The sequence below is a fragment of the Biomphalaria glabrata genome, chromosome 9, assembly GCF_947242115.1.
Source record: "Biomphalaria glabrata chromosome 9, xgBioGlab47.1, whole genome shotgun sequence".
NCBI classification, from domain to species: Eukaryota; Metazoa; Mollusca; class Gastropoda; family Planorbidae; genus Biomphalaria; species Biomphalaria glabrata.
In genome coordinates this window covers 16526938-16541031 of record NC_074719.1, presented here as the reverse complement: position 1 = coordinate 16541031, position 14094 = coordinate 16526938, and the positions used below count along the sequence as shown (strand labels likewise).

General features: G+C 35.7%; 1 protein-coding gene across 2 annotated transcripts; it reads right to left on the bottom strand.

Moving 5' to 3' along the window:
• Positions 1-374: 374 nt before the first annotated feature.
• On the bottom strand, positions 375-12875 carry LOC106074607 (uncharacterized). 2 transcript variants are annotated; one of them, XM_056042139.1, is made up of 6 exons: positions 12726-12875; positions 11601-11995; positions 3269-3434; positions 2361-2437; positions 1365-1514; positions 375-711 (listed from the first exon to the last, which is right to left on the bottom strand). In XM_056042139.1, exons 2-6 carry the CDS (start codon positions 11655-11657, stop codon positions 586-588), a joined length of 576 nt encoding a protein of 191 aa, XP_055898114.1. In that variant the 5' UTR covers positions 11658-11995; positions 12726-12875; the 3' UTR covers positions 375-585. The 2 variants fall into 2 exon arrangements, with proteins under 2 accessions (XP_055898114.1, XP_055898115.1); XM_056042140.1 differs by having other exon boundaries at positions 12616-12762.
• Between the last annotated feature and the right edge of the window lie 1219 nt (positions 12876-14094).

Here is a 14094-nt window from a genome sequence, read left to right as displayed (position 1 = left end):
GTAAAAAAAAAAAGTTTAATAAAATTGTGCAATTAATAGATACAAATAATGTCAAGGACGCCATATTGAAAGATAGCTGTTGCCAACTTAATAATAAAAATTACTTTGTGCAAAGCTAACAAATGCACACAAATTATTATCTTCTTTGACATCATCAAACTTGTGTAGTTTGTAAATCGGATACTTCGAAGACTGCTATGGAAATCCAATTTCCCTAGAAATGACCTGCTTGGCACTTGCATGTGGAGAGAGACCAAGACAGAGAGACAGAGACAGAGAGAAAGACAGAGAGAGAGAGACAGAGAGAGAGGTCATATTTCATTGTAAAATAATTAATTATAAATTGTCAGGAATCAATAAATGTAAACATAAAATTGGGGTAATAAATTTATTTTTTTTTGAATAATTATGGCAAATAATACACAAATATTGAACTATTAAACAATCTATATATACAAAATAAACACTAATTCTTAGGTATTCCCATGACAATCAAATAAATAAAAATATAGATAATGAGAAAAAAAAAGCGAAACAATGAAGAAAAATGATGTCTGTCTCTAGTTAGTTCGCCTTTTAGGAAATTCATTGGCACCGACCTATGCGATCAGGATCTACTTTGCATGTAAGATCTGACGGGCATTCACAGTGGTATCTGTTCTCTCCATTAGATGTCGATACGCACTGGGAATCCACACCTGTACAAAATGCCTGAACAAAGAAACGAATTATGTTTTAGCGAATTGTGAAATTAAAAATAAGCTTTCTAAGACTTTTTGTGTGTTTAATGTTGAACTTTGACTTTATTTGTACAAATAAAATACGCAGAAAAGAGATCTATATGTTTGCCTATATTCAATGTTATTGTAATCAAAAACATATGTTAAAACATTAAGATCGACTAAAAAAAGGTGACCTAATGGTTACCTAAACAAGTATTAGTCATTGGTTCATATGCATGACTAAATGCATGACGCGTAGGACGTAATCATCTTCTTTTTTGAAGTAACGTCTGTATTATATAAGATAAGATAAGAAGATAAGTACAAATCCGATGAAGACTGGGATTTTGAACTATTTTAGAACAACTCTTGAGTCCAATCAGCTCTAATTGTTTACAGATGAGCAGTACATCTCAGCTCCCCCCTTTTACATTGCAATTTCTGGAAGGGATAGGCTACCTTTTTGTTGTTGAAGGTGGTTAAATACAGTATAGGTAGGTAGGTAGGTAGGTAGTAGCTCCCAGAAAGACAATATTTGATACAATTCATTGTTTTTCAATATTTCCTAATTACGTTTTACAAGAAGAGGGGTGGGGCGGAATGTATATTTGTTGTTGGTCAGTAACTCCTGGCTACTATTACCTTGTGACTATCACAGATGTACTCAAAATATTGCATGTGGTCATCACCATGGTAACTTCTCTTGTAGAACAATGGCGTGCTGCTGTCTGGACACTTGCAAGCAATGGAGTGAAGCTGTTCTGGGTAAAAAGTGCCCTTCATCACCAAGCCCTGTGTGTGAGGGAAGAAAAGATGCATACGTGAGGCAAGAGATTTCAAATGTTTTCCAGGCTTATCTCATCTTATCTTATCTTATATAATACAGACGTTACTTCAAAAAAGAAGATGATTACGTCCTACGCGTCATGCCTATATAAGAACTATTGTATAATAAAAGCTCTCTCTCTCTCTTGCTCTCTCACTCTCTCGATCTTTCTCTCTCCCCCCCCCCCCCTCTCTCTCTCTTTCTCATTCACATGCCAAGAAGCATACATACAGATAAATCTCTCTTCAAGAAATGTATCTTGCAAAAAGAGCAAGTAAATGTTCTTTGACACCTGACACTCCAACCATTGTAGTTCGTAACGCGGCAGACCACCATTCATTAAAATATTTGTGTAAATTTGGAACTGGCCCGAAAATACGGTTTCCAATCTCTACATTTCAGAATGTAGAAAATTATAGCGCCGGGATCATGCTGGGAGAGCTGCCATCACTTTCCAAGACATTTAGCTGCAAGGATGATGTGCTCGTAATGACCGATTAGGACAATGCCTTGATATAGCACTATAGTAAGATGGAACATTGGGTAGTTGAAAAAAGAGGTGGTTTTATTTAAAAAAACGTACATAGGCCTAAATGGAAAAAAACAGCCATCTTGGAGTAGCAATAAAGTCGAATAAATAGAGAGTCGAATAAATGTCTGCTTGGACAGTTTGGATGATGAAAATTTCCTTTGTAAACATTCTTGTTACGCTAAATATTTTCTAAATCTAGATCTAATCAAAAGTCTTTGATCTTTTTACAAGTAACTTCCTATATAACAAATTAAATAAATGACAACGCATTTAGACTTACGATTGAACCTTGTTGACAAGTTGGCAAGTTGCTGTACAGTCTCTCACAAAACATGAAGTTTGCCGTCATATACGACACTGAAATACACAATAAGAACGCTTATGTTTCTCCTAGATCTTGTTTGAACTAAATATTAACAGGACTGGATTTAAACTTGCAAAGGCCCTAAGCTCTTGGGGCCCTTTAGGTGTCCGGTTTTTTAGTGCGAAATAGAATTTTCCGACAATTAACTTATACACAATAAAGAAATATATAGATGTGAATTAACAAATCTTTTAAAGTTTATAGAAATCATATATTTCTTTAACAATTCAAAAATTTTTACAGTCAACAACTGCTCTACGAACACAACACGATTGAGCGAATTGACCAGCAGATGGAATAAATCTATCATATGTTGATTTTTAATATTGTTTTTTGCGAACCTTTGTATTAACAAGGAAAACATTGAAACATATGCTGATTTACTGCTATACCCAAACATGGAAAGGTCTTCGGAAGTCAACTTTGAGGAAAAATCAGTAGCCGGCGATCATTAGGCAGCTAGCAGCAAGCAGTGCTACACCCTGGCAGAGTCTGGGATGCCGCTGATCCCAAACTGTATCGGCACTTGCCGTTCCTTTGGATACACCATCTACGTGGAGAAGGGGGAACTGCTTCTCAGAAATTCCTCTCATTTCCATCGAATAGTGTTTGTTATTATCCATACGGAGAACCACAAGCCTTTTAAATACTTTACGAAAAGGGAAGGACTTCTTCCAAAGGCAGTGAATGAGAAAATAGCCAAACTACAACCCCTTTGAACCATCAATGGTTACTCACTCCGTCCCGCATCTATTAAACAATCTTTTCATTAAATACTTGGGGATATTAATAAAAACTGCTCGAGGAGGTTGATGCCAACTTACCATCAGAGAACATCCTGACTCGAATCATGTAGTTTGGTCTTCTCCATGCCGTGTGACACTGTCTGCTCTGGCATGAGCAGGAGTCCAGAGGTGCTGACTCTGATGTGCCGTTGTAGTAAACATAGGTGAAGACCGAGCGGCATGGCTCTTTGTTAGTGTGGCATGTCTGGGGACACAAGATACACTGGACATAGAAGTACCATTGACACACGTCAAAGTCACAACAAAGTACACTGGACATGCTAGTACCATTGACACGCGTCAAAGTCAAGATAAAGTACACAGGACATATAAGTACCATTGACACGCGTCAAAGTCAAGATAAAGTACACAGGACATATAAGTACCATTGACACGCGTCAAAGTCAAGATAAAGTACACAGGACATATCAGTACCATCGACACGCGTCAAAGTCACAACAAAGTACACAGGACATATAAGTACCATTGACTCGCGTCAAAGTCAAGATAAAGTACACAGGACATATAAGTACCATTGACACGCGTCAAAGTCAAGATAAAGTACACAGGACATATCAGTACCATCGACACGCGTCAAAGTCAAGATAAAGTACACAGGACATATAAGTACCATTGACTCGCGTCAAAGTCAAGATAAAGTACACAGGACATATAAGTACCATCGACACGCGTCGAAGTCAACACAAATTTAATTTATTGATCTGTTTACCTAACATAGGAATTATTAGACAGGATACAAAGTAGTCTACTTTATACATCTCAGTATCTTTGTCATTTGGACAGAGGGCAAAATGTAGCCAGGCGGGTGGGGATTTACCCCCCCCCCCTTTTTCAGTTAAAGTGATTCACAATTGTTAACAGTGCTTGAAGACTTCTATTTGGCTCTACAAACACAAGTGTTACAAAGGCAACGCTACAAATGCAAACAAATATACAAATAAAACAAACTGGAATATACAAACAGAGCGATTCGCACATTACCACTCTTTCTCTCCAGTTCTCTTATTCTCTCTATCTAAACCTTCTCTTTCTCTCTCTCTCTCTCTCTCTCTCTCTATATATATATATATATATATATATATATATATATATATATATATAACTTGATTCCTCTCCTTCATCCTACTCAATTTCACTTTCTATCATCCACAGTTCTTACTCTCCTTATACAATGTTAACACAGAGTAAAACTAAAATAATATTAATATTAATATTAATAATAATAATAATAATAATAATATCAATAATAGAAAAATAAAGACAATATAGTAACCTTAGCTCGGAGATTAAGCGGTTATGGAAGTTGTCTAAAACAACAATAACAACAATGTTGTTATAGCAACTGAAGGATAATGACAATTGACCTAACAGATACCTCACAGAAGGCCTTTAACATCCCTGAGAAGATTCTCGTTGCAGGTCAGAGGAGGTACTGCTGCAGACCTGCCACATCACCAGAAAATTTCTCAGTAAACACTGATAAAAGGACTACAATGAATTTTGTTTCTCTCTAACGAAGCCCCCCCCCCCCCCCCACTCCTGGCATTGCCAGAGAATGAATGTTAATTCGTTTTTCACATAACAATTGTGAGCAGGTCAGGCAGGCGCGAGTGGGAGGGCCTATTCTCTTCTGCTCAACATTAAAATTTACCTAACAGTAGGCAGATGTTAGCGCTACTGGGTGGGCTCATCTGTGACACCTCAGTCTACGACCAAGGGGCTAGAGTCACCTAAGTAACCAGACATACTAAACTAAACTGTATAGAAACAAGATAACAAACTTTAGTTTAGGATAAATAAACAAAATGAAACTTTATTTACATGGAATCAAATAAAATAATAAAATATAATATATACACTAAACACTACAACTGAACTCAGCTACTAACTTAAACCCTCTGAATCTACGCTACTACAAACACCAACAAACTAACTAAACAGACCAACTATCTAACACAAACTGATCAAACCAACTAATGAACTACAGTATATACTATCCAACTAACTAAATCACTACAATAAACTAGTCTAGAGTCTAGATCTACAATATTCTACTATCACACTCATAACACTAACACTAAAACAAGAATATCTTATCCTTAGGCTCAGTACATTACTATTCACTAAGAACAGAACTGAGAAACAGACTATAAATATAACTAAGCCACTAATAAGGCAACACTACAGAAACAAAATAAAACTAGATTCCCTAGAATTAGAATAGATCTACAACAGTGACAACAGCAATTATAAGCAGCAATATTCAACAGCAGCAGTTAAAAGCAGTAGTTAAAAGCAGTAACACAGCAGTTACACAGCAGTGTAAAACAGCAGTTACACAGCAGTTACACAGCAGTAATAATAGCCTGCAATACATTAATGCAAAAGTATATTAGATCTATATTCTATTAGGACTGATGGACGCCGCCATCTTCCGTACAGCATGTTGCCAACTATTATGACAAATAGTCCAAGTAGAAAATAAAATAACTACTTTACACATAGATCTAGTAAAAAATATAAAATATTTCTACACTTACAGGCCGTCCCAGGTACAGGAATAAAAATATAATTAGATGACAGACCACAAATATCTTCAGCTGTCACACAGACAGATATGGTACTGACCACTGGTCAACTGTACACTGAACTGTTTTAAAACAGCGTGGCATCACTTTTTATACACAAAAAGCGGAAGTAGAAATAAGTTTGGCACTAGCCTATAAAAATAAAATATATAAAGATATAGCTCTGGGAGCGCAAGCTCACACAATATTATTATTTCACCACACAACCGCAACTATTAGATCAACATACCACACAACCGCAACTATTAGATCAATATGCCACACAACCGCAACTATTAGATCAACATACCACACCTAAATTTAAATGATTATATGGTATACTTATTTACACCAGGCCATTTACACAGCAATAGAGAATGTTCAAATCGAAATCCTATAATTAAAGTAACTTTTTACAAGCTTAATAAAAATAGCAAAGTTTTAAAGTAATTCTGCAGTGTATGTGTTCAGCTAATTTTTTAAACGTTGGGCCTGGAATAATGTTCGATAGCTTTTTCTTCCTGTTGTTCTATGGAACTCAAAACGCTAGCAGACCAACAGGAAATGGAAGTCATCGCCTGTTTTAGTTTTTACAAAATGTTCAATCCATGTAATTAGTTCAACTGCGTCGGCCTAATTCTAATGAGAGGTTGTTGTTACTACTTTTAATTTTTAGAAGCATCTATTTAAAGTTAGATTATTTAAAAAGGGTAGGCAATCTTCCCAAGCAAGTTTCTTTTAATAAAAGAGTATAGCCTCCCTTTTTTACATTTTTTTTTTTGCATTGCTGCTAGAATTTGTTGAACAGTTTGATTTAGAATGCTGCCGGCAATCACTATCTAGAAATGTTTACTTTAACGTGTGATAACCATTTACATTGTAAGAACTGGTGTTCTTTAATCAAAATACTATCACATATTTTAGAAATGTTTACTTTAACGTGTGATAACCATTTACATTGTAAGAACTGGTGTTCTTTAATCAAAATACTATCACATATTTTAGAAATGTTTACTTTAACGTGTGATAACCATTTACATTGTAAGAACTGGTGTTCTTTAATCAAAATACTATCACATATTTTAGAGATACTGTTATATTTACCTATGTATATTGTATTTTAAAAACAAAACAACATAATTTTCAGTGTTACTGCCTCCATAGTTAATTGGCCGGTTCCGCCTAGGACAATATAATTAAGTGTTTTTGAATTTTGAGAAATCTGAAATTCGTGTATGTCGTTTGGTGGAGCTCTTTACACGTAAAAAGTAGAAACCAAAGCATGGTGTTTTTGAAATGTTGCTGAAGGTCATCTTTAAAACAAAACAATTAGCCGTATATACTCAAGCATATCTCATATTTCCATTCCCCCATAATCAGCATGAAGTAAAGAGAGGCAGGCAACAGCAGCCTACTGTTTGGTGAAATCATTCAATTTGACTATCTCTTGGTAGACTTAGTGCATGACCTTTCCAAAGTAGATAATTCATAGCATTTAAACCTTTTATTTTGCGATATTTTGTGCATTCTAAAAATTAACCATTGGAAGAAATAAAGATACTTTAAATTAGAGACTATTTTAGATTTAGCCTTGTATTACTAAATTCAAATGTTCATAATTTTAGTATTATCCTCATTTAAAATTAATAGTTTTCTTTACCTTAGTTATCATAAATATTCTGATTCGGGTACCATCTGCGTACAGTAATGTGAATAACTTTATATATTGTCATCAGTGTTAAGGTTTATACCTTTCGATCCATTTTTTTTCCAAGTTTTTATCGAAATCGTTTTTTTTTAAAATCAATATAGCATTCATTGACTGACTCGCTTACTATCAGTGGCTGAGATTAATATAGCATACATTGACTGACTCGCTTACTATCAGTCGCTGAGATTAATATAGCATACAATGACTGACTCAATAGCTGGGATCAATTAGTCAAATAAATACACGAGAATTCAAGCCTTATACAAACTAAAGCAAAACTATAGCAACCTTATTCCATGATCGTAGACATGAGAGGGGGGTATTACCCCCTCCCCAATTAATAGTGACTGGGATCCATTAATTTAGTAAATCTCCCCTGACCGATATTTCAGTTATCAACATATCTTTTTTTTTTTTTTTTTTTGGGGGGGGGGGGAATCGCGGATGCGTGTAGCTGTGAGTAGGGACGCTAAAACTGAATTTCTTTACATAAAACCAAAATGATGGCCACTCCCATTCCTGGTGTGGCACAGAAATATTATCTCCAAATAGCCCTTACCTAAACTTAACTTTCAGTTGTTTTTTTTTTCTTTATTTTGTTGAGTTAAACCTCAATATCTGCATTCATTAATTGGGTACAAAACAGATATATTGGTATGTACCTATACATAGTGTTGTGGGTTGTTTAGTAGACCAGATTACAGATGTCTGAGATGTAGATTTAAGTCTAGATGGAGTTCGTTCAACCAACAACATATAACAACTTGTAGAATATACTTAAGAAAAAGTTATGAATCTTAATACACAACTTTATTTCAATATGAAAGGGGCACTACAAAAGAAGGTCTCGCCACTAACTAAGAGGAGTGAATCGTTAAAATCTATCCCATAATCCCTTATTTAGTTAATTCCCATAATTCTTATGTCCGTCTAAAATAGTCTAATTATAATCTCGTCAAATTCCCAGTAAAGTCTATAACAATAGATGTAGATTCTATTTTTAAAAATACCACAGAATGAGACCCAACTAATAGAATATATATTAACAAAACATGTTTTCTTTATTAGACTTCAAAGAGCTGCTCATAGAACTGATTAAACTACTGTATTTCAATGTAACGACAACTAAGAAACAATGCGAGTCCTTATAACTTACTTCTGGTAAAAAAAAAATGTTTTTAAACCTAACATTTGGAAGCCCACATGAACTAAAACCACGTGTTTCAAATCAAAATGTTTTTCTGGCCTTTAAATGAGCAAACGTGATAGCGTCACTATTTTGTACGCTTTCGTTGTCAAGAGAGACAATTGCGAGATGAGAAATTCGTGTATGTCGTTTGGTGGAGCTCTTTGGACGTGAAAAGTAGAGAACTAAGTCAAGAACATCCCAAACTTGTAAAGATTTCAGATACAGTTTTCCATTTATAAGAAATATTATAAAAGAACATTTCTTTGGCCTCAATATTACCATTGGTCATTTGAACAAATCTTATCACTTTGGACATTTGTCTATATGTATCTGTCAGGTGAGTCCATATATAAGATACCAGAAAGACTAGTTGTCTTTATGTAGCTTTAAAAAAAAAAAGTAAAGTTCTCCTTTCAGACCATGCGGTCTATAGAGCAGGTCATCTGTTTTTTTGGCCAACGGTTAACGAGTAGGGTGTCTTGTGGCCAGCACACCGACCAACCGCCTTTACATTCCCCAACTAAAGTCAGGTACCCATTAGAGTTGGGTGGAATCAGGGGCGCCCTAAAAAATCCCTAAATTCTAAACCCCAGTCTTCAACGAGATTCGAACCCAGGACCTATAGGTGCGGAAGCCAAGCGCTTAACCATTCTGCCATCGCTCCCCTTTTATGTAGCTTGCAATACAAGTATTTCCTTGTCTTGGTATGTTAAAACTTGTATAAACTCTAGGCTGATACAAAGATGGACATTGCTGCTTTTTTTGTGCATTGTTGCACTGCCAACAACTCAAGGGAATTCCCTCGAATCACTGGAGTCCCATCTTCACGAAATATCGAATTCCGTTTTGCTAGACTCTGTGAGATATCTGAGAGACATCTCTCCACGCGATTTCTCTATGTCCCTGTCAATTGTTGAATTTTACAGCTAAGTCCTGCTGCCAATGTCTTTAAATGCTTCAGACTTCTGACTAACACCATCGCACGAAACTACTGAACTTGGACTACATAGGAAAAAACATTAAAGATAATGGCCACTTACATCAAAGTAATGTTCAATTCCAAGGACATAAATATAGATCTAGTGGAAAGAACAAGGAGATAAACATAGATCTAGTGGACTGAACAAGGAGATAAACATAGATCTAGTGGAAAGAACAAGGAGATAAACACAGATCTAGTGGAAAGAACAAGGAGATAAACATAGATCTAGTGGAAAGAACAAGGAGATAAACATAGATCTAGTGGAAAGAACTGTTTCACATTTTGCAGATGATATGATGTAATGTATAACGATTTAAAATTTCTGCCAACGTTTTTCCAACCAATAAAAACAAAAAAGTTACAAATAGTTCAGAAACATGTTGGTGTAATCTAGCTACTGGTGATTTTGTAAGGAAGGGTCACAACATAAACTTGTGTCCACTTTGTCCAAAGCACTGCCCCTAGAATTGCGTCCCCTGGTGCCATTCGTTCCCCCCGGCGACGCCTTCAGTTCCTCTCTATACAATAGAAACTTGGTTTAAAACTCTTCATTCCTGGACATTCAAAAGAATATTCAGTTTGTTCCAAATTACGCGTCTACTATTCTAGACCGTATTAAGAATGAGACGTGACTTCAAAGTTGGTTCGTGGATGACTTTTCTATATCTTAATAGTTAATAAGCAAATAATGTATTTTTTTTTTCAATAACATTTTTTGAACTGCATTTGTTTCATTATTGTAATGCTGAAAGACCAATTTGGGTCTCCTTAGAAAAAGGTCGACCATTTGGCCTCTCCAAGCAGAGGCGGCCTTAAAGGGTGGCAAATGATGAAACCGCCCTAGGCCCCGCTCCTTAGGGGGCCCCGCGATAATGCTAATCTTTTGTCCCCGTCATTGGTGGCCCTGATATGACACTCGACTAGGGACGTGGCCCGATGTGACACTCGACTAGGGACGTGGCCCTGATGTGACACTCGACTAGGGACGTGGCCCTGATGTGACACTCGACTAGGGACGTGGCCCTGATGTGACACTCGACTAGGGACGTGGCCCTGATATGACACTCGACTAGGGACGAATTTTAATGGTTTCAATTAGTTTGGATCAATTAAATAATTAAGTTTGTTTGATCTAGATCAACAATAAATCTGCAATTAATAATATTTTTACCATTTGTTTTTGTTTAGCGCTATTTAATGCTTTTCGCTTTCTCATTACGCTATGATCCTATCACTAGAACCAGTTGGGAAAATGGGAAAAAAGAAAGAAAGGAATATCTGGGTGGATTTTACCATATTTGGTTTTTAAAAGCATAAAAAAAGGGGGGACGGCCTGAATTCGAACTCGTGGCTAACGTAATAAGGTGATCAAATCCATATATCCACATCTCTCATTAAGTAGCATTTTCCCCCTTATTTTGATAGCAAAGAAAATAATTAATCACTAATAATTAATTCACAAATTGGTTAATTATTTTGATTGATTCATGTCTCGTCAGGTTAAATGAATAATTGAATTAAGTTTCAACTTGATCCGAGAATGAGAAATAGGAGAAAAAAACATGTTGAAACTTTTTACAAGACAGACAGAGTTGATATAAGCTTTGTAAAAAGCACTTGCCTGAAACACATTTACCTAAACATGCCTACGACACACAGCCTACAATGAACATGGAACAATAAGAGTCATAAACTAGGATTAGGTTAAATACATCACATAACATCATTCTAAATCAACGAACTCCACAATGTGTGTAGTATTTCTCTCTCTCTCTCTCTCTCTCTCTCTCTCTCTCTCTCTCTCTCTCTCTCAGATACATTAAAACTCCCTACACTGATTCTAATTGGTTGGCTATAGAATCAGAAATGAAATAAAAAAACTAAAACACTTCCAAACTTACCGTTGATTGAACATAGTCGCTTGTTAAAACCACGAGTAGAAATATAGCCAAAATCATTTTTTTGTTCACCAGAAAGTCTTCAGTCACAATTACGTTTCGCTTGACGTCTGCTAGGACTTTGGGTTTGAAGAGTTCAGACTGGCGCTCACTTGTAGAAACAAACCACTTTAGAAATAAACGAAACCACTTCAAGATGGAGAAGATTCGCAGACACTCCTAGAAATGTGTTAATTGCTTGCTCGCGGTTGAATTGTTTTCAAATTCCGGCTTCCTCGGGTGAGTAAGAGAATTGAATAGCTGCTTCAAGTAGGCGAAGTTTATGAATGAACAACTATTAACGTTTTTGATTGGTTAGCTCGTTGAGATTACACGTTTTCCATTGGTCGCTTCTATTTCTGCAGAATAAAAAAAAATATTGAGTCTTAGAAGGGAAGTAAACATTACGTGGTCTCATGACATCAAGTTGAAATCACAGACCTATATACATTATATCATATATATAGGTCTGTGGTTTAAATGATGTCATTTACTATTTGAATCTTAACACTGCATGGTGTTACTGATCTCTTTAAAATAATATGAAATAATGTAGTTGCATCCCTTAAAGATGTCATCAAATATTAACTGACTTCCTATAACATACAAATATGAAACGACATTAAAAAGAGATTTTGGTAATTAAATAAATCATTGTCTAATTGCGTTTCTTTTTTAAACGTAAGCACGTACACACATTATGACACTGTACAAAACGTCTTAGAACGCATCAAACTAACATTTGAAGTCACTCAGAGATAATACAATAAAGGCATGAACTAGTCTCTTTAAATACACAAGAGCCACATTCAAGACAGGCCAACTAACGCAAATATTTAAATATATATATTATAAATTTTGCAAGCAAGGACGAGAAAATTTTTTCATTTTTATTTTTCATAAGTATAAGTCCATCTTTGAAAGATAGCACTGTGTATTTAATTTGACGTGTAAATTATTTGTTAATTTTTAAAGCCACATTTAAGAAATATTCCATGGTTAACTTAAAGAGAAACGTATTCTCTAAGTGAAATTTGTAGCACTTGAAGATCTCCTGCATTATATGGAGAGAATTGCTAGCTAACTCACATTTGTCCAAGATTTCATTCTTGATTGAATTTGTTTGTTTTATAAAAGGTAAGAGCGGAGAGAGACTGCGTGAGACTCGAGACCTCGATCACCTTAAATACTGCTCTCTCCTCCAAGGGCTAGACCAATGGCATGCGAACATGGAGAGAAAGTGGTGCCAGACCTCGCTACAGCTATCAACAAGTACCGGCCCGGCTACCGTAAGTCCGTGCTAGTCCGCTATAAAAAAACTCGTTGACTTTACAAGAATGTTTTATGAATGAACCTGCGACAGATTCCTCCAGCCCCCACAAGTGTGGTACTATTTTTAAATATCAACAGCAAAGACATATCTTTTTACTCAGTAAAAGGTTAAAGGTAGAGTTCCATAAATTTTCTTTTTTTTTTTTGAATAGTTTTGACTCGAATAATAAATGCAGTGGCGTTTTCCAGATACAAACTTCTGACAATGTGGCATTATTTCATTTCCCTCTCACTTTGTATAAAGAAAAGCAACACTAAACTATGACTTCCTATTACAAAATCAAAACATAATAACATTTTCAGAAAGACACATAAATAATGATATGTCTATTCTACAAACTAGGACATATACGTTCAAGTGCTCCTTCTTCCCGAGTGACATCAGAGAACAGAAAGTGTGGCCTGAATAAGAAAGAAAACTCAATGACTGAGCAGAGTTTAAATCTTTAATTAACATGCACAACTAAATGAACACATGGATACGCGTAGGACGTAATTATCTTATCTTTTTAATGAACGTCTGTAACTTATAAGACAAGGATCACGCTATTTTCTGAGTTCTCAGACTTACTTAGATTTAGGTCCTCCCGCGCCGTTCATAAAGATCTGTCATTGGCAATGTATGAAGCCTCCTCCCACCTGGAGTCCACTGTTCTGAGGTCCTCCATAAAGGTATGGTGCCAAGTTATACGAGGACGTCCCTGTTTGCGCTTTCCTCGTATTGGCCTCCATGTCATCGCAACTCTTGGTGTGCGTAGTTCATTTTGTTGTAGACCATGTCCCGTAAACCTCATGCGACGCTCTGTCACTATGTGTTCGACTCTAGCTTCTTAGTGATGATTAAACGAGCCATTTTATAATTCTTTCGTTGAGGTTATTTGGCTAAGTTATAACAATATTTAAAAAAAACTTAAAAAAAAGAAAGCTTTTATTGAGTGGAATTGCATCAGTTATTAAAAAGTCTTTAAAGAAAAAACGTTGCTCGAGTCTGAATTTATCCTGGAGTCTCAAAGTTGGAATGCCGACGTGCTGGACATGTTTGTTTTGAATCGATAGCAGTATTTCTAAGCATTAAAAATGTTTATTAATTTGTTACATTAAAAATATTTGTAGTAGTCTATAAGCT

What these genes read in the sequence shown, in the direction of transcription:
- LOC106074607 (XM_056042139.1), bottom strand. Translation starts at nt 11,657, where the DNA reads ATGATTTTGGCTATATTTCTACTCGTGGTTTTAACAAGCGACTATGTT. An exon ending in GCGACTATGTTCAATCAACG is followed by an intron (nt 3,435 to 11,600) that starts GTAAGTTTGGAA and finishes TTGTGTCCCCAG; the next exon opens with ACATGCCACACTAACAAAGA. An exon ending in CTTGTCAACAAGGTTCAATC is followed by an intron (nt 1,515 to 2,360) that starts GTAAGTCTAAAT and finishes CCTCACACACAG; the next exon opens with GGCTTGGTGATGAAGGGCAC.